Source organism: Anomalospiza imberbis, chromosome 3 (genome assembly GCF_031753505.1).
Source record: "Anomalospiza imberbis isolate Cuckoo-Finch-1a 21T00152 chromosome 3, ASM3175350v1, whole genome shotgun sequence".
Taxonomy (NCBI): domain Eukaryota; kingdom Metazoa; phylum Chordata; class Aves; order Passeriformes; family Viduidae; genus Anomalospiza; species Anomalospiza imberbis.
In genome coordinates, this window is record NC_089683.1 from 82,666,475 (window position 1) to 82,687,018 (window position 20,544).

The 20,544-nt window shown below is 37.6% G+C and overlaps 1 protein-coding gene across 5 annotated transcripts in view; it reads left to right on the forward strand.

Moving 5' to 3' along the window:
- PLD5 (phospholipase D family member 5) overlaps window positions 1–20,544 on the forward strand; it is a 164,541-nt gene that overhangs the window by 59,026 nt on the left and 84,971 nt on the right. For 2 of the 5 annotated variants that reach the window (XM_068185418.1, XM_068185419.1), the window contains exon 2: window positions 9,475–9,611. In XM_068185418.1, coding sequence (XP_068041519.1) covers window positions 9,475–9,611 — 137 coding nt within the window. Of the gene's footprint in view, window positions 1–8,954; window positions 9,022–9,474; window positions 9,619–20,544 lie in introns of those variants that run through there. The other 3 variants (XM_068185420.1, XM_068185421.1, XM_068185423.1) reach the window with 3 other exon arrangements.

Sequence of the window (20,544 nt, forward strand, 5' to 3'; positions counted from 1 at the left end):
TGCCTACTTCTAATTTCTCTTTGTGGTTTAGAAAGAGATTTATGTTGGATGTTAATGGTCATTATTACATGTCCGTTTGTGTGTATAAATATATATATTTAAGAATATCTATATATACACAGACACACACACAAATTAGTAACTGTTCTGGAGCAAGAATCTACATTACAAATGGTCGCTGATTTCAGGAAACATGGCACAGATGTGGGTAAGATGTAAAAGCATACAGATGTTTTGGTGCTTTTTGGATGCCTCAGTGATATGGAGTGATCTGTCACAGACATGCTTCCACTGGTATTGTTAGGTTTTCTGTATTTTCTTTTAAGAAGGTCCTTGGCACATAATAATTATTTATCCTATGCTCAGAAAATAGCTGCCCAACATTTTCCTGATCTCCTTTGTCAGGGAGTCTGAAACTCTTTGATGTTGCAATGGTAAATATTATAGTTTACCAGAGCACACCCTGTCTTGTCCTCTGTTCCCAAATGCTTCCTGTCCTGTATTCAGCCTGTTAAAATACACTGCATATCTGAATGTTACCATCTAAACAGATTGTCTCTAGGCTGGAATGTGCCTTAATAGCATGGCAGGGTTATCATTAAAATTTAGAACATTTATAGCTGTTATATATTACTCCTTTAGGAGCCTTACCTGAAAAGCTAAAGCTGTTTTAGTTACTGCAGTCCTGCCTAGTTTGGTGCAGAATTATAATGCTGGAAAAACATGTATTAGACTGATCCAGTGGAATTGGGATGAAATCATTCTGGAATCATTGTAGTCAATGGACACTTCTGTGTTCTAGCTCTCTTTTGTATTCAAAAATGACCAGATGAAAATAAAAGATGAAATAAAAGCATGACTTCAAGTACTTCAAATGTGGGATGTCCTCCCTTTCCTGGTGAGACATTTAAAATTGGTGTGAAATAGCTAAGAGGAAAACTTTTGAGCATGTTTAACCAGCAACTAAGAAAAAAATTACAGTTTTCCCCTTCTTTTTAACTTAAAGTGTTCCATTTAACTTTAGTAGAAATATAATTAATCTTTAGATTAAAAGTTGAATATGTACAATAAACAATTCATTCTAGAAGAGATTTAAGAAATTCTTGAGTCAGAGTTAGTAGAAAAATGTGATTTTGATGAATGCAAGCAAAGTATGGAAAAGAGGGTATTTCTGTAGACTGTTTTTTTGCCTGTTGATTTTGAAAGCAAGAGAATTGTTGGCTAGAGACAGATGCAATATGGCAAGTTACTGCAACTCCTTGTTTTGTGTCCATGGAAGATTCTGACTTTTAGAGATTCTGATATTTCTATCTAGTTTTTCATTAGGAGTTAAGATTCTTAACATCAAAATTAAACTAGGTGATGAGAGAAGTAGGCCTACAATTCAGAGTAGGGCTTTCTAACTGCTTGGTTTGCATGCTGTAGTCTCCAGAAAGATACATAAAGGGTGTAAAATTTGAAAGATCATATTCTCCTAGAAACTGGACTTCTAGACTCTAGGCCAGTCTTTTTATCATCTGCTATATATCCTCCAGCCAGCTGTTCTCTGATGATTATAATTGATTTTAAATGGACTGTTCTGCAATATATTAATGGTTTGCATCCTCATGTAGTTATTAATTTCATTCTTTCTCAAAATTCTGCCTTATGGGATCCAGCTCTTGATGGGAAATAATAGACCAAATGTTTGTTTGCTCAGTTATTAGTTGCAGAGTTTCACCTGATCTCTGAAGAGTTCAGTTTTTAATTATATTTGTGAAATAAAATGGTACATAAAAGATGTAATATATTAAATACTGTATGTAAAACACAATTTTTTGGTGCTATTTTTGTTTGGTTTTGTCCTGATGAAGTAATAGCTGTAATGCTAGCTGTGGTAGGAGTCCTTATTTAGATTTAAAGATGCACAGGTTTAAAGATGCACAAAGAGATATTGGAATATAGAAATCTTACTCGCATTGTTTTTTCATACTAATGAAGTATTAATATTCTTCTGAATTGGCTGTTCAAGCCAGGTTCAGATTGTTCAATACCTTATTTCTTTCTGCTTCTCTTTGCAGGAGACACTAGATTTGAGTAGAGTATTATTTTTAGGGTAGACAACGGCCTTTTCTTGATGTTGCCAAATTATAATACTGCCTTACATTATGCTGAAGGCTGAGTCGATCTATCATGATGAGAAGTCAGGGCCCAATTTCAGTAAAATGGCACATGAATACTTAAATGTATTCAGGCTTTTCAGCCCTTCTCTTATTCCAGTATTGGTCAATAAATTGGATCAGAGGTTAGTTGGTTATGTGCTGGAAACCTTTTTTTCTTACAGACATCATGTTCTGAATGTTAATATCTTTCTGCAGTATAGAACCCTGTGTGGAGGAGGTCCAGATAAGTAACCTCTAAAGCCTTGGATTTCTTCCAAAGTAGATTATTGGTTTTCTATTTATAACCATGGGCTTGTCCGTGTGTTATGTTCCTGAGCTGTTGGATCAAAGGTTTGTTCAGAGAGCAGTGAATCCAAGGCAGCTGCTTCACTGGGTGTGTGCTCAGGGTGCACTGCCTCCCCCCAGGGCAGGGATTCCTCCCACCCCTGGTCCACAAGGCTGCTTGCTGCTGAGCCCTGGGTGTGGGGGAAGGCAAAGCTTTGGGCTGTCTTTCCCTTGGTAGAGGCACTTATTTGTATCTTTCTCAGCCAAGTCTACCTGCATATGGATCTTCTAAAATTTTGGAGATAATTATATTATATTAATCTTTCTATATAAATCAAATACAGTTTCAAAAGAAACTGGGTATACAGGGAGACTGCTGGACAGTGTGTCTTCTTGTTTGCTTGGAAAACACATTAAAGGATGTGTTGTTTGGAGGATTAATTGGTGTTTCTCTTGTTTCAGTGGGTAACTATGGGACTAAATATTTACTGTCTCTTGTTTCAGTGGGTAAGTATGGGACTACATATTTACTGTTGATTCTGCTTTAAACTGTCTGCATTCGGTCTTGAAAGGTAAACAAAATATGCCAACTTGAAGTAGAGTCTAAGGATTATTTTTTCCTTGCATGCAGTTCAGGCATTATAGCAGGGTGTAAAAATCTAAGTCAACACAATGTGACATGATGTGACACGATCAGGTTGTTCTCTGCTATCACTCTTGATTCCTTCTGTGGAAAAATGGAACTATTTAAGAATGTAGAAATAGATTCTGCAGCTTGGACTCACGGTGTGTCTAGTCCTGTACTGTATGCCTGCCAGTGGGCACTGGCATCTTTCCCATCGTCTCTAACAGAGGGCACATCCCAGCCTGTTTTCTCTAGCATCTGATGAGGATGTATTTTTGAAAGCTTTGTCTAATCTCTTTTTAAACCTCCTGCTGCTGTTTGCTTTCATGGCCTTGTGTGGCAACTAATTTCAGATGCTTAATATCATAAAAAAGTACTTTATCTTTTTGAAACTTAACTCCTGAAGTTTCAATAAACATCTACTATTTCTGGAATTGTAGTACTTAGTGGATAATTCTGCCTTCACTATACCTGATGTTAATGTGTAGATACTGTATTCCTTGGTCATATTTCTTATTCTCTCCAAACTATAGACTCCTACCCTTTTTTGGTCTGTCTTCCTAAAACATCTGTTCCAGCCTGTTAATAGTTTTGGTTATTCTTTTTCCTAGTGGTTTCTCAGTTTCTGTATATGTGCAATGGCTTGGTCCTACCTGCTTGTAGCTCTTTTCATTTATTGAAATTTATCTTATTTTTGTTGACATACTCTCTAAAGAGTCAAGAACATTTTTAAATTTTAACCTGGTCTTCAATTTGTACTGCTTTCGTTTTGATTGAAAACTTAATAAGCACCTTTCATTTCTATTCCAGAATTTAGATTGTTAATGAAGACATGAGCAAAGCAGAATCCTCTGAATCCATTCTAAATGCAGAATCCATTCTAAAATTTCCTTCCATTTTTTCAATGAGCTTGATTTTTCATCCAGCTTTATGCGTCTCCTGTGATAATCTGGACATAGCTGCTGTGGTTTGTAAGAAAGTTTTTAATAAAGGTGAGAGTAAACATTATTTCAGCTTCTCTGTTGGGACAATAGGGCTTGTAACTAGGAAAGATAAAAATCAGACTTGATCAATACGACTTTTACATGACAAAGCTTCTTACCTTCTAGATATCTGCATATTTTCTAGAAACTGAAGCTAGAATAACTAGCTTATTGTTTCCCAACCTCTACTGTCTGAGCACCATTTTTTCTTGAATATGGATAACACTTTTGCTTTTTCCGGGCTTCTGATACTTCACTCAGGCTTGTGAGTTTTTAGAGGTGAGTCCTAAAGGTTCTCTGTTAGTTTCAGACACTGCCTTAAATGTCCAAGGATGAAACTAACTAGGTCCAGCCAATTTTAAAATATTAAACTTACCTTAGCAATCTCTTCCTTTTAAAGAGGATTTTAAGTGTTGATTTACATTATTCATACTAGCTGGGAGATTCAAGGCTGCAATGAAGATTATTAGTGTATGCAGATTCCAGGTTAAGGGGAAATAGTATTTATAGTAATGTTTTTCTCTAATAAACACACATGATCAAGCGTAATCGGGAATGATTGCTAATTCTTGAAGTCCAGTTCCTTGCTGTCTTTGGCAGGTGTATTGCAGCACCCAGAGAACCTGACTCATAAACAGCTCTTTAAGGGCTGTTGAGCAGTTACAGATGTGTGGCAGATGAGTGCTTTTGTTGTCGCATTTGTGTTCACATGTGTTGCAGGAAAGAACAGATTAATGAAATGACCAAAGATGCGAAAGCCTGCCTCTTAGAGCCTGTATTATTGTGGTGTATAAGTATTACCTTCTTCAGTCTGTAAATAGGTGTAAAAAAATGAAACACAAATTCAAAGCCTGACATTTTTTGTTATGCAGTCAGTTTTATCAGTAGATGCAGCATTGCAATTTCATGGCTCCTTTTCTGGGAGAAGACATTCTTGTACTGCATTGGAGGAAGAATAAATTCCAGATTAAAATCTCAAAGAAATGCCCGTTATTTGTGAAAAAACTGAAAGCTTCAGGAGCCAGTGAAGTGTTCTTAGCAGCTTTTAGCAAAGTGAGTGCAGTAAAGATGGCGGCCTTTCTCTTGCTCTTATTCTCAATTCTGCATGGGTATTACAGGCTCTGATAAGCTTAATTGACATAGGCTATCCTTTTTCTTAATAATAAACAAGCGAGTCCTTCCCAGATTAAACTTTAGTCTGAATAGTACTGTACTGAATAAACATTGTGCAGCTTTTGGCTTTTTCTTCTCATTCTCTCCCTAGAGATATAACAGCATGAAAAAAATCCCATGCTTTTTTTAGTAATGCAGTGTTTTGGTTGATTTATTTTAACTTAGGTATTGTTTTAGCTAGTTGAGCCAGGTGAAAGAAACACATTTTAATCACTGTATTTTTGATAGTCTTTGTTCCTGCAGGAGTTTCTTTCCCAATCTTCCTTAAGCCCTGAACAAATCTTTCTCTCATGTAACAGAATTTCTGGGCTTGCCCATCAGTACAGTCAAACTGATAGGGGGTCTGGCCCCAGGCCTCTTAGCATCTATAGTAGCCTTTAAATATGTAAAAGAGAGAATGAAATGCTCTGTTCACAGTTTTCCATGAGTATAGGAAGGAAAAAAAGAATTGTTGTAGCATAAGAAACTTAAGTTAGGCATCAGTCAGCTGCTTAGATATGGGATAGGGTTGCCTGAAAAGACTACAGGATCTCTTTCAACTCCAGATTTTTGAGGACAGGCTAAACAAATATCTGTTGGGATTAATATTTGTACAAATTAACTATGTATATGGACAGATGGACTGCCTAAGTTTTAGAGATCCCTGTATTCTGTAATTAAGGGTTGAAGACTGAAAGTTTGAATGCTGAGGCATTTACTGGAGGAAACAGAAGGATGGGTCTGATAAAGCTCAGAGGGATCCCAGCTGCCAAGGGGATGTGCAACAAGACAGCATCAAACTAGCAGTCTGCCCAAGGCCACAGATACAGGGGTCTGAAGAGTAGCCTAGCAGGTCCCTTCTAGTCTGTCAGTGGTGTGAGCTCCTTGATTTTGGATTCTTTCACAATGCCTGCTATTACTTGCACATAGATGCACACAGAGGCATGCATGGATGGTAAAAAAGAACATGGATATGGTCTATCGTAGTCTGTTTCAATTAGGAAAAGGTTATTTGAAAATGGTTAGCATTATGGCTAAGTGTGTGAAAATAAAGACCTTTTACTGTTGTGAAAAGATAGGCTTAGAAGACTTGTTTGGTGCAAGTAGCTGGTTTTTATTCTTTCTTTGCTAGTATAAGTATGAATTTTAATGTAAATAATTTCCAAACACTAATTTATAATGTAATATATAGATTTTAAAACAATGAAAAACCCACCACTCAGCAGGAGTAAGTTCAACATGAAATGTGAAACTTTTTAAATCCTCCTTACTCTCTTTAAATTTTTTTTACTGATCTTTACTTGACCCTTCAGACCTGTGTCTGAAAATGTAGAGTTAGGAGAATCACAAACTTGGAATTTTTGCTACATTTTATTTGCTATGTTGTGCTGTCCTTAGTTCAAAGAAAAACTATTGTAGTCACAGGGGAGTTTTTGAATGTTGATTTAAAAGGTTCCCTATGCTATTTGTAACCATACTGTTAAGCTGGTACTTAAGAAAAAGTAAGAAAATTCATTCATTATACTTGTCAAAGACAACTGCATAATATAAAGGACCTGTGAAATAAGAGTAGTAAAACAGGTTTGTGTGGTTCTGTCTTTATTTTCGTGCTGGTAGAACAGCAGTGGTCTTACTAATGGTACTAAGTTTGTGCTGCCTCCAGTGAGCAGTACTCACAAAGTGCAGAGCTTGACAAGCTGTATCCATGAAAGAACAGGGATTTAAACTTCATACAATTTTCAACTACAACACAGAAGTCAAGAAGCCTTGAATATGTTCCCCAAAATTATGTGGAATGGAAATTAATGTTAGATTAGGAGGATCCATTCAGAATTATTTTGACTTTCCCTTTCCATAGTGCTTTAACATGAGCACCAAGATATTGCTGCCATAAGATTTCCTGGTATTTAACTTTAAGCATCTGTTGCAGCTGCCTTTTTTCCCCCCACACCCCCTCCTCCTTGTGATACCATATTATTGTTGGTACTCAGTAGATTTTATATTGCTTTGGCCTTCGAGCTTTAAGCAGGCTGAGAGGTTTCTAGAGGTTTGTTGTGGCTTACAACACACCTCCTTTCAGTGAAGCATCTCCTGCTGTCTCTGTGAGTACTGGCCCAGCCTTGAGGGCTGATGCAATCCCTGCTGGTCCAGTGATCCCACTACTCTCTGTGGTTGTTGTGCAGCTTGCATGGCAGCGTAATAAGAATATGAGAGTTACTCCCTGGAGCAATAGCATGAAGTCTTTCACACAGTGTGGCAGCAGGATGCTTGCGCTTCAAATTTATCCAGAGTAACTTAAAATTAGTCCCAGTGTGTAGAATGGCGGCAGTTAGCCTGATTTGGGAGGAAAAAGAGCCCTATGTTTGCGGGCCCTGCTGGGTCACATCCTCTGCTCCTAGGGACTAGAAAATGAGCTTAGGCTCTTTTTGGTTTGCTGGTTATGGCAGTAGCTTAGCTGCCTTGCTGCCATGGTGATACATTCAGCATCAAAGAGTTTCTGTGAATACATTAGTAGTACTGCAAAAAACTGTGTGAGACAATGGTCATCCTAACAGCAGTCTGAAGTGTCCTGATGAAGAAATGGCATACAGCAGTGTCCCAGACCTGAATACCTACTTTTCTTCAGCAATTCTTAGTTTTTCTTGCTAGTAGTGTGAGGCAATGAGAATGTTTAAGAATTTTCTCCTTAGTCCTACTGGGCAGCCTTAGTTCTGGACACCCAGGTGCAGTAATTTGCAACTCTTTTCAAATATTGCTGTGAGTCTACCTGGCAGCAGGAAAAAAAAAGCTTTCCCAATTTATTTATTTCATGGGTTGGCTTTGTTATGGCTGAAGAACATTTTCTTATGCTGCATTCTGGTATGATTTTAGTTAGTATAACAGAAATACAGATTTAAACATATATTTGAAATGTATAAAGTTGTCTAATATGCATTGTATTCAAAATAGGCTTATAAACTGAACCACACATTTGGTGTTACTGTTAAAGGCTACATTTTTCATTAAATTTCAGATGAGTTTTTCCTGTTTGTCTGAAGAAGTTGTATGCTGTGTTTTGTATTTTCACAGAATGAAATAAAATTTTTATATCTGATTTATTCTGAAATGAAACATGAGCATGTTTCTCCTGAGAAGTGCAGTAGCTGGGAAGTATTGGAATTTTTTTTTAATTTAAAAAATATGTTAGACCTTTTCTTTAGGTGTATGGGAAAATGTTCTTATTACTCTGAAACTTATTGCCTCTTAAACAAAATATCAGGAACAATGGAAATACTGTGAAATTGGTTATATGCTGCAAGCATGATGTTGTTTCCTTTCCCTTACATTTTCCATGCTTTCCCACTTTCCCATTCCTTTATGAGGCCTTTTTCTCCATGTGACATTGTAATTATAGAGCAATAATGAAAATTAAGAAAATTACTATTGCAACAGTAGTTAGACATTAATGTTTTTATATATGGGTGTGGTCTTGTTTAAATTTACTTCAGTAGTAAAATGCACAGTATTTGAACATTTGGTTTCAGAATAGAATATATGCAGCTATGTAAATTGCATGTCAAGAGACTGTCTTTAGGAGGTTTCACATTTATCTAGGGCACTACCAGGTGCATCTGATTTATTACTGCAAGATTTCATAAGGTAGTGCTATGCCATGTTATAATAATTAATCTGAGATGTGGAAGGCATTACCTGTTGTACTGAGCAACAGTCTCCCATTGTTTCCTTGAGTCCCATTTATCATCTGTGAATTTGTGTTCATTATATTATAGCTATTGTGGGGCAAGGGCTTCCCAGAGTGTCTGAGTGTCTGTGACAGTCATAGTGGCAATGTCAAGTACTCTTTGTAGCAATAGAAAAAAAAAAAAGACTTTGCTCTTCAGTCTTCTTGCAATGAGATGTTTTGTTTCAATGAAACACAACAAAACTTTGTTTTAAAGTGTGTATTTACCTGTGAGCCGCAATCAGAAAATACGTAATTAATGTAGGAGTCGTCATTTTGATGCATAATGCTTTCCTTGTGGTACAAACAGAAAGCAGTTCAAATTACTAATATTATTTGTGACATGAATCATTAAACAGTGTCTGAGAGATGTAAAATACATCTCAAGGTGATACATGAAGGACAGTTTTGATAGCATTTACATCTTGATGTGTGTTTCATGTTGACAGCTATTGCAGTAAGGTCTTCAAAGAAATTTAGATCTTATGTAAAAGTTTCAGAATCTCAAGTCATTGACGAGAATGTGCTCATGCCATTAAAACTTTTTTTAATCTTAATCTCTTTCAGTCCCAGCAAAGATGCATTGTGATCTTTGCACTGGTATGCTGCTTTGCAATTCTGGTTGCACTGATATTTTCGGCAGTGGATATTATGGGAGAAGATGAGGATGGACTCTCAGAAAAGAACTGTCAAAATAACTGTCGGTAAGAGGTAACAAACAAAACTTCTCTTTTGGGGCAGAAAGGAACATATGTGTGTTATATTAAGGGCGTGAAGTAATTGCCATGGTCCTGCCATGGTCATTGGGAAGAGCAGCTAACACAGGAAGAAATGGTTTCTTGTTTTGAATTTCTGGTTTCAGAGGTTAGTTTAACACAGTAAAGCACACTTTTTGAAGCTATTTTTGATGGTGTGTTTTGAGCAAGATCCTTGTGTTAGATCAATTATTCTGTAAGCCTGAGCCAAAGCCCATTAAGTTTCAGTAATTGAGTACTGAGGTGGATCACATAGTTTCCAGTTCTTTCATGTCTATTTCTCATCGAGACACTTCTTTCTTTCTTTCTTTCTTTCTTTCTTTCTTTCTTTCTTTCTTTCTTTCGAAAGGTCACTAATACCTTTTGACCTAAGATTGCTGTCCCTTCTGTGTAGGGGGAACTTTTCTGTTTCCTGTTTGATGCATTCCTGTTATAGACACAGTGGCTTACCTATGAACTGTAAAGGAAATTAGTGATATGATCAGAAAGATGAGTGTTGATAGTGCTGAATTAAGATTTGCCTCAGACACCTGCTGTGGTTGTATATGTGTTTTAACTTTTGGTTCTGTTAGTTTTAAGTAGGTGATTCATTTTTTTGGGCCTTTCATTTCCAGACTGTGAATCTCATTTTGCTGCTCCTCGCTGCCAGCTTCCTCCATTAATCGGTTTATTAGTGATGACCAGTGCTTCTCCTGGGTTATATTGTCCCAGGGCCTCTTCTGTCTACCAAGCTGATGTAAAAATCATTTGTAGGCTTCATTCCCAGTTGTATTCTCTTTGGGTTTTTATCAAGACTTTTAATTTTATACAGATCACCCTCTCTGATCCACTGTGTGAAAAAAAACTCCATTGTTAAATAACTTCACAGAAATCCTTTCTAATCTTATAATGGAATTGCTGGAGTGGGAGGGGCCTCTGGGCATCCTCCAGTCCATGACCCCACTCAGAACAGTCAGCTCCAGCAGGTTGCTCAGGCATGTGCAGAGTCATGCTCTGTGTAACTCCAAGGATGGACTCCACAGCCTTTCTGGACGGCCTGTTCCACTTTTTGTGCAGAACCTACCTGCCAGTGGCTGGGTATACAGTGTGTAGGAGCTAATTGACATTTGCATTTTAGAATTATTTAATGAAAGATTAATGTTTCTTTGAGCGTTTGATACTTATTTCTATTGTTCTTTGTTCATTTTGTGTGAAGACTCTTTTGGGACAGTACATTTTTATGCTACACCTGTTACATTGCAGACAGCACTAATTCAGAATCCAGAAAATTTTGTGTTTTTTTCAATTATAATGTTGGGTTTTTTTAAATATTTTTTGCATACTGCTTAAGAAAAAAAAAAAACTCAAAACAAAACGATTCTTTAAATTGTATCTCCTTCCAAACAGAATATACTTGCAGCATCAGGTAGCTTTGTCCTGAAACCAACTGTTCATCTGGCACTTTTTGCCGTTATTGTTTTTAAGTTTGGTTTTGTTCACTTCATTGTACTCCTACAGGTCTGGGCAGGCTTCTGATATCTTCTCTGAATTTTCTAGAGTTCAGCCAGCTTTCCTTTCACCATCAAAGTCTTAAGTGTCTTTCACTGTGAGGTGTTGTCTTCCAAAATTTTTGAAGATACTGCATGTGTAACCTCTACACCCACTGTCTCCATGTGTGAATCTTTGACACAACTAGGTCAGATAAGGGGAAAGACTTTCTGCTCACTGGCTTCAGTGTGCTGCACACGACTTCAACACAGTCAGAAACTACTGCACCCTGTTTCCTCTTAGTTGTATCAACTAATGGCTCCCATTCTGTTCTGGGTAGCTGTGTAGGCCTAGCCAAGAAAGGGCTTCACCTTCTTCACTTTTTATTCTTCAAAGGAGAAAAAAATCAGAGTAGAAGTGATACACAATTGCTGTAAATGCAGGGGAACTTAATGGGAAGAATGATGATGTTTTACTTAGTTTAGAAGGTTGAATGATTTCTTTATTATAATTATGCTATAATACATTAATATACTATATAAAAGAGGATACTAAAAACTACATGCTACTTTCTCTAACTATCATATCTAACTCCCTCACAACTCATGACCCTGTTCTCCAGAGTCCAGACACAGGTGGATCTCATTGGCCATCAGGCCCAAACAATCCACCATGATCCAACCAAGCATTCACTCCAGATAAACAATTCTCTAAATGCATTCTACAAGAGAAAAACCAGGAGCAGAAATAGAAATTGTTTTCTCTTTCACTTCTCTCTGTGCACCTTTATAAAAATCCTGAGAGAGAGAGAAATGTGCTTGCCACACACAATACTAAGAAAAATGGGGATATTAATTTTTTTTCCATGTGAGAGGTTGATTTCTTCTGTCTCTGTATGGGTTACAGCAATCTGCCTTTCCAAAGAATGCTTACCTTTGCTCAGTGTTCTGTTGGTTCACATGTGTCAGTCTTGTCCCCTCCTAGATTGTGTTAGAGGAGCCTGAGACATAATTCAGCACCTTGACTTTAAACATAAGAGTCAATTAAACTGCTCTGCATTTACAGGGATAAAAGTGGATCCAGAGCCCAGCTCTATTTTAAGGTGCCTTTCACAGAGTGATTCAAGTGCGTGATCTAGCTACTAATGCCTGAACCAGAAGGCACATAAATGCTGTGCGTATAAACTGCCTAAACCAGTTCTAATAACAGTATCCAAGTGCTGGCAGCTGCTACCTGCTAACATTGAGTCCTTCTCTACACGATGAAACTGGGGTCCTTTATGTGTTAAATACATCACAGAGTTAGCTGAAGCGTCACAAATCCATTGCTGCCAATGGCATATATTTAGTATTTGGGCTAAGCACTTTTAATAAGTAAGACAAGAGTTACTGAATTCTTACATGTCTGCTGTGTGAATACTTTCCCTGACATTCAGGAAGAGGTGCTTATATTTGCAGGATGTGCTGAGACAGAATGGTAATAGATGATTTTTTAACTTTTTTCTAATGAAATGTTTGTCAAATATAAGTTTATATGTATGGGCCTATAACTATTTTTTTGGTTTTAACTGATTGAAATTGTGAAGAATGTTGATGGGAAAGGATGCTGTGGATTTGACAAGAACTTTGCTGATGGTTTTTAATGGCTGTTTTCTTTGGAAAATTTCATTTCTCTGTTTTTTGTTTTAAAGGAAAAAACACCTGAAATAGAACTGTGGTCTAGAAAAATTCTCTGGCTAGAAAGTTTTGGAGCTTGTGTGAAAAAATAGAATTCTTAAGAGAGAGAAAGCGAATGTGAGAAGAAGACTTTTTAGAATCTAGAGCTTTTGCAAGTGGTGTTTTCCAGTAAAGCTTACATCTCTCTTTGTTGTTGTGATTGGATTGTTCAGGAACACAAATGCAGCTTTTCTGATCTGCTTGTAATTCATCATGAGGCTCCTCTTCTATAAATCATTCCTTTAGCTCTTATTACATGGGGAATACTTACTGCATATGTTCCCAAAATGACCTTACTCTTTATTAATGTATTTATTTCTCTTGGGGGCTTTGTAACAAAAATAAGTCAGGGAATGGGAAATCAGGCTTTTTTGCATATCTTCTCTGGTTGCTGGAGGGATTGATGCTACCCATCCTATTAAAAGGAATGTCAACTGATTGAAATTAAAGGAAAAAAAGGTAGCAGTGACTGTGAAAAGTTGAGGCTTTGCAGTTTGTGCTCGGTATGTGATGGAAATTATTCTCTTGAGACATCCACAGTAATGTTGTTCGGCAGCCCTGATGGATGAGACTGGTTAAGAGGATATGCTTAGCAGTCTGGGAATTTTGCCTGTCTTGCTATGGGTCCATTAGACACTGAATCTATAAAATTAGATTATTTTAATTTGAAAATAGTACATTTTAATGGCTGATCTATTGTGAATAAATCTTGGCTAGCCTCTGATGTAACTTGTGTCAGTTAAGACTTACTTGACTTTGTTGGAATTGACTGATAAAATCTAGAAATGACAATTTAGGAAACAAGAAATTACAACTATCAAGAGATTGTCTCTGCTATCCAAACTATTTGAACCAAGGTGGTTTTGACTTATTAATGGTAACTTGAGCTGTTCAAGGCTCAATTTGAGCCTCTTCTCTTGCTTCTTGGTGCTGATAATCACGCTAGGGATCCTACAGATTTTGCACATGCCCTTAGTTATCCTTTTCTTACTGGCTTTTCCAATATCCATTGAAGTAGTGGTAGCAGCTGGCACAGCTCCTACCTCTGGCTGTGGGTTTGGCCCTGTCTCTTGAGAGGGACTACAGAACAAGGTGGAAAGGGAAGCAATGGTAGCTTCTTTCCATACTTACCAAGCTAAAACTAAAACTGTTGTTGTTATATTTTTTTTTCAATATCGCCCTTTCTATTATGATAATTGGAAGGATTTTCTTGCTTTTTGTTTGTGTGTGTTTTCAAGGCAGATTCTATCTTGCATTCTGTTCCAGTGATGCTGTTTTGATCATTTCTCTTCTCCTTAGAGTCATATATAATGAAGGGACTTGCTCTTTTGTGTTTGGATTTGTGTTGGAAGAATTTGCTGTTATTTATGACATGAGTAGCAAAGCTTATTTAGTTCACTTCTTGATTGTAGGGAGGCTTTGACAAGTGCTGCACTATAACAAGTAGGCGATGATATCTGAGCAGTGTTTGTGATTTCTTTAGATATTGTTTGGATTGTTTGGGATGAGGATTGGTATCCTGGAGAGGAGCTGAATCTTCCTGTTGACGTGCAAAGATTTAGAATTCAACAGTACCCTGCAACACAGAATTTTAGAGATTAAATCTAGTTGTATACAATAATTAGTTATATTGAACAATTACTGTGTGTTGTATGCTTTGCTTTCAATTTCATTAGATGATTATTCTCTGGTTGTGAAAGAGGGCCCACAATTGATTTTTTCTGTTGCTTTATAAATCTTTCTTTCGACTACTCTGATAATTCACTAAATAGGGTTTTGCAGCACTATTAAGTAAGCATACTGCAGCACATGCTTACATTAATTTACCTTGGAAGTGCTTTGCCCCTGGTTTATTGTGGAGGAGATTTTCTCTGTGCTGCGTGGGTTCTGAACATAACAAGGTTTATATTGACTGGTTTCTATTTAATAAACAAACTATGACAAGCATATTAGTTAAATGTCTAAACAGAACAAGATGCTCTGATTTTGAAAAACCTGTTAAAGAGCAACTGAAGATTTCTATTTACAAAACAACTACTCCACTTGGCATAAAAATGCTTTCTGTCAATTTGATGGACTAGAGCATCAAGTCTACCCTCAGTCAGTTTGCAGACAGCACCAATTTGAGCAGGAGTGTTGATCTTCTGGAGGGTAGGAAGGCTCTGCAGAGGAATCTGGAGAGGCTGGATCAATGGGCCAAGGCCGAAGGTATGACGTTCACTAAGGCAAAGTGCTGGGTCCTGTCCTTGGGTCACAACAACCCCTTGCAGCACTACAGGCTGGGGCAGAGTGGCTGGAAAGCTGCCCAGCAGAAAAGGACCTGGGAGTGCTGATTGACAGGAACTGAACATCAGCCAGTGTCTGCCCAGGGGGCCAAGAAGGCCGATGACATCCTAGCCTGTACCAGCAGTGGTGCGGCCAGCAGGACCAGGACAGGGATTATCCCCATTACTCGGCACAGGTGAGGCCTCACCTTGAATCCAGTGCTCAGTTCTGGGCTTCTCACTGCAAGAAGGACATTGAGGTGCTGGAGCGTGTCCAAAAGGAGCTGGTGAAAGGTCTGGAGCACAAGTCTTGTGAGGAATGGCTGAGGGAGCTGGGGTTGCTTAGTCTGGAGAACAGGAGGCTCAGGGCTGACCTTATTGCTCTCTTCAACCACCTGAAACAGGCTATAGCCAGGTGAGGGTCAGTCTCTTCTCCCACATGGCAAGTGGTAGAGGAAGTGGTTTCAGGTTGTGTCCGGGGAGGTTCAGGTGGGATATTAAAAACTATTTCTTCCCTGAAAGGGTTATGAAATATTGAAACAAGTTGCTTGGGAAAGTGGTAGAATCATCATCCCTGGAGTTATCTAAAAGAGATATCGATATGGGGCTCAGGGACATGGTTTAGTGATGAACAGGGTGGTGCTGGGTTAATGGTTGGACTTAGTGATTTTAAGATCTTTTCCAACCTTAACAATTCTAGGGGGACTGTTTTCTTCTTTATTTTGGATGATATAGAGAATGAGCTATAAAACCTCCTATTTTTTCAGATGTTTTCTATTTGTAGTAATTTTTATTTTTGCATCCAAAGAAGGAATACTCTTTTAATTGTAGTTTCTTGGCTGAGCACTGCAGAGGCCTGATGTACCTCCTGCAAAGTCAATTCAACATCTGAAGCCAGGGAGGGAAATCACTAATTCAACTTGCACAAGAAGTTCTACCTATCCTACCTTTTATTTTTCATTTTTGAAATGTATTTCAATGGAAAATATAGTGTATTTACAGTACAGTACCTGTACTGGTACAGTTACTCAGTACCTGTACAGAGTACAATTTTTTTCCTGTGTTTTGGAAAAACACAAAGAAAAAGCAAAGGATAATTTTTTGTTGTTGTTTTGCATTTACTTTCAGCTATAGTGTGTCTTCACAAATAAAAAATGAGTGACAAAACTCAAAATCTGTTTAGATCTTTTTCTTTCTGCATTACTCCCAGTAGATAGTTCATTGTTAATTACATTGTATCAAATAGGTCTGGGTTTCCACTAATTTATTCAAACACACAAACCTATTCTTTTTCCTACTTTTTGTTCCATTAAATCTAATTATTTTCTGTGGAGTTTAGGACAGAGGGCTTTAGAGTCTCCTTAAGGCAGCTTTTCCTGCCATGATATGTGTTGTTTAGGATGTAAGACAGAGATTGACGTGTTTTGTGTTCTTGGAAGTTACCTTTTAAAGTATGTGTTTATTTCTCCTTTTATGACTTACAATTTGTGAATTGATATCAGAGAAAATGTTCCAAGCTAATAGAAATCAAATACCAATTACTTTAAGGTTCCTAGATAATGCAAGTGGGATAAAGGAGCAATTCATGTGTTAGAGTATCCTATCTCCTCTGTAGTTTGCTGGAGCTTCTCTGTGATTAAATCTTTTTATTTTCTCTTTTTTTCCCTCTCTTTCTCCCTTCTCAACTTAATTTGTTCTTTTCTCTTTTCACCTTAATGTCTTCAGAAGACTGAAATTACTTCATCTGAGCAGAACTCAAAAGATTTCTGAGGTAATTTTCTATACCAGATTGTAAGGCTATACTAAACAGAGTTATTAAATATAAAATTACTGGTCATTCTTATGATCTTGAAAACTGATTTATGACATTTCAGAGAGTTTTTTATTCTGCCTGGTGAGAATAGTCACCCAGCTGAATAAAGATCCCTGATAAATTGTTCTTCCTTTTGCTTGTGGGAAAGGCATTAAAAGTAGCTAAAAACTGTAGTAGAGTCTGTCTGAATTCACGCTCCATTTCAGGGTGACTTGTTCGTTCACACAGAGCTGACTTTGCATCAGATCCTAGCAAGCACCTGTTCCAGTGACACCATTTATTTTTAATTGCTTCCTCACCCGCAGAGCAGTATATGAAAAAGATACTTATTATCCTGTCAAGTTACATTAGATGTATTGGGTTCTGCAGCTAGTCCTAGGATAGCCCTGTGAGTGTCCTCTGGGCTAGCATGATTTGATACTCCTCAGGAGTGCAAGTGTATGGTGCTGGATGATTTCTGTGACCTGCTGAGTAGGTGGCTGAGCCTGCCTTTCCGAGCACCCAGGCAGTGTCGCGCTTAAGAAGAAGCAGCTGTGGTACCTGCTGAAGCCCAAAGCCTTGTGCAGAGCTGGTGGGTCTGGTGGGCTTGAGCTGACTTTCCTGTTCAGCCACATGCAGCTCACTTTGCTCTGGTGGACCTGAGGTTGCACCCTGAGGGCAGCGGCTTCTGGCGTTAATGCCCTGCTGGGAGGCATCAGGGAGAGCTGGTGGTTGTGGTTTGTTAGGGCTGGTTTTTCCAGATGCTCTTTACATATATAGGAAGACATCTTTTGGTAAAATGTCTGGGGGTTTTCTTTGTTATTCTGAAGATTTTATTCCTGGTTTATTTTCCTCTGAATACTCGGGTGAAATCTAGGTGAAGCCAGAGTCACCTCTCAGTGGTCTCTGATAGGGTGTCCATATGTCCACATCTCTCTAGTTGGTCAGAGCATCGCTGTGAGTAACACTTCAGATACAGATTGCTCTTGTATGTTGGGCAAGATGTCAATTGCCTGTGTTAATCAGAAAAGTATGAGTTTGCTTCCTTTATTCAACTTACCCACATCCAATTGTCTTGACCAAGGGTTAAAAATGCACTGGAGAAATGTTTTGTTACCATTAGTATTTTTTCATTTTATGTTTTAGGGTTTTTTTTCCCCATAATTAATTTGCTTCCTGTCAACCAGACTGAAAAAAAAATAATAATGTGCAAAACCGGCTTTTGCATGTGCCAGATGCAGATCTGTCATTTATTCTCTATTTAATGACCAGATAAGATTATTTTCTTTTCAAATTTCCTTTCCAAATAAGATTATTTCCTTTCCAAATAAGATTATTTAAAATTATTATACAGCTGAGAGTTCTTATGACTGACAGCATAACAATGTGGTAGGTTTAAAGCTGATTTCTTTACATACTAAGTGTTGTAATGGCTCTTCTGAGAACCAACCGTGAATTGCATGCCTTCTGACATGAGGGGGAGGATTCATCTTGCCTCAGACTAAACTTTTGATGGATATTTGAAAGCACATTGGAAGAGTTGGCTTTGACTTTTTACTCTAGATCTGATTGTAACTCTTGGAATAAGTATGTGACACTCATATATATGATTACAGATGGTATCTGATATCTTCTGTCAGTTTGGTAGGCATAGAGTTAGTTGATTTTCACTGATTTATCAAAATATTTCTTTAAAGAACTTGTTGGGGAAATAAAGTGATTTTTAAAAATTTTCTTTGTAGTCATTTATGAAATAGCTCCTCAAGTTAGCTGGGCTTGAATTAGAATAATTTTTAGAACTCTTCTACTGGCTGAGTATTGGAGAAAAATGCACTTTTACCAGTATTTTAGCAAAATATGAACACGCATAAGCTTCATTACTGATCATGACATTTTAAGGCAAGATGAATGTGTCACCAGCATCAAGCAGGCAGCTGTAATTTGGATTTTGTTCAAACACTGTCAGAAACCCTAGTCCTTTTCTCAGCCAGTTTTGGGTCACTTGTATCAGCTTGGCAGTGCATGTTTTACAGTTCATTGCAGATGCTGGTGGAGAGTATGGTTCAGTAAATGCATTAGAGGATACTTAAGGTGATGTATTTGAGCCAATGGAGACTGAAGTGCTGGACTAGTGGAAGTGTCTCCTCAATGATGCAGCCAGTGCCAGTGGGACAGTGACAGAATGCAAAAGCTGCCCCATCTGCTGTGCTTCATAAATGCATGTGAGCCACCTCAAAGATATCCCCATACACCTTCCAGTCTTGGGCCAAGACAGGCTGCCAAAACTGGAGGCAACCATCACTACAGAGCTTTGGGGAATAGTGTGGGTAAGCAGTTGAGATGTAACTTCTGTATGACAACAATCTGTTATTTTCCCTAGTGGCACATCTGTTTGCATGTGAAAAGACTTCTTCAGGACTGACTGGAGAGGAGAAAACAGTGAATTTTTCAATTTGCTTTTGAGAAGAGTCATGCAAATACCTAAAATGGGCAGCCAACTGATTCTGTGTCAGAGGTTCTGCTCTGGCCATGTACACATGGTAGAATTTCTAGACAAAAATGTGCTTCTGATATTTGAAGGGGGGTTTATGTTTTCAGGCCTTTTTTGAGAGTCAGGATTTTGCTATTAAAATGTATTCCATAGGGTAAATACCAATAAGTCAGTTAATGCTTTCTGTTAAGACCTAAAGAGATGTTTGGTTTTGGTGGGGGTTTTTTTTTGTGTTTTTTTTTGTTTGGTTTTTTTTTTTTTTTTATTTCCTTTGGTGTTCTTAAAACACTGCTTTATCAATGTAGATAGCTTGTGTCTGTTAGGGGAAGAGGTTCCTGACTTTGTTCATCTTGGCCAGAAATGTACCCATCAATTTTCCTTTTTCCCCCCCCGGTTTTAACTTGAATGCAACAAGTTTTAAAAATGCATTTTTAATCAGATGCAATTCTAGATGGACCTAATTTAATTACTATTAAAAAAAAAAAAAACAACAAACAAACAAACCCCACTACCAAAACCAAAATTAAACAAACAACAACAAAAGAGAAATACAAATAGATACCACATAAAGCCATCTGACAGTAGTTAAACCTATCTTAGTACTCCTAAGGTGTCCTGGAATGTTTCCATAGATTTTTGCCTCTGTAATTTGAGCACTGCAGTGTCCTTTGGGAATGGATACTTTAGGTACTTTATTCTTTTCATCTGTGGATTTTTATTACTGTTCCTACCTTGACTGTATCTGCTGAATTTGCAGTGCTGATTTTAAATAGTTGCTGACTAAAGCTTTTACCTTCAATTTTCCTTCGTTGTTTTGCAAAGCAGTTTTTTTTGTTCTTGCTGGGCAGGAAGGGCATTGAATAAACTTAGGGTATTGTTGGATTGTGTAAATGCCAACATCATAGAATATAATTTAATTTCTATTCTGGATAAGAGAGTTCTTATTTAGAAAATTCTCACTCAATCATTAACACCATAAAAGCATGCTTATTTATGAGGAAAAATAATATTTTGATTCTTGGTTGGTTTCTATGGCCATAAGCTAACACATTTATCCATTCCAAGCCATAGCAAGATAATCAGGGCCTTTTAGAAAGATGCAGGGCCTTTTAGGGCCAAAAGAAAAATAGTAGCAATCAAATTCCCGCTTCTT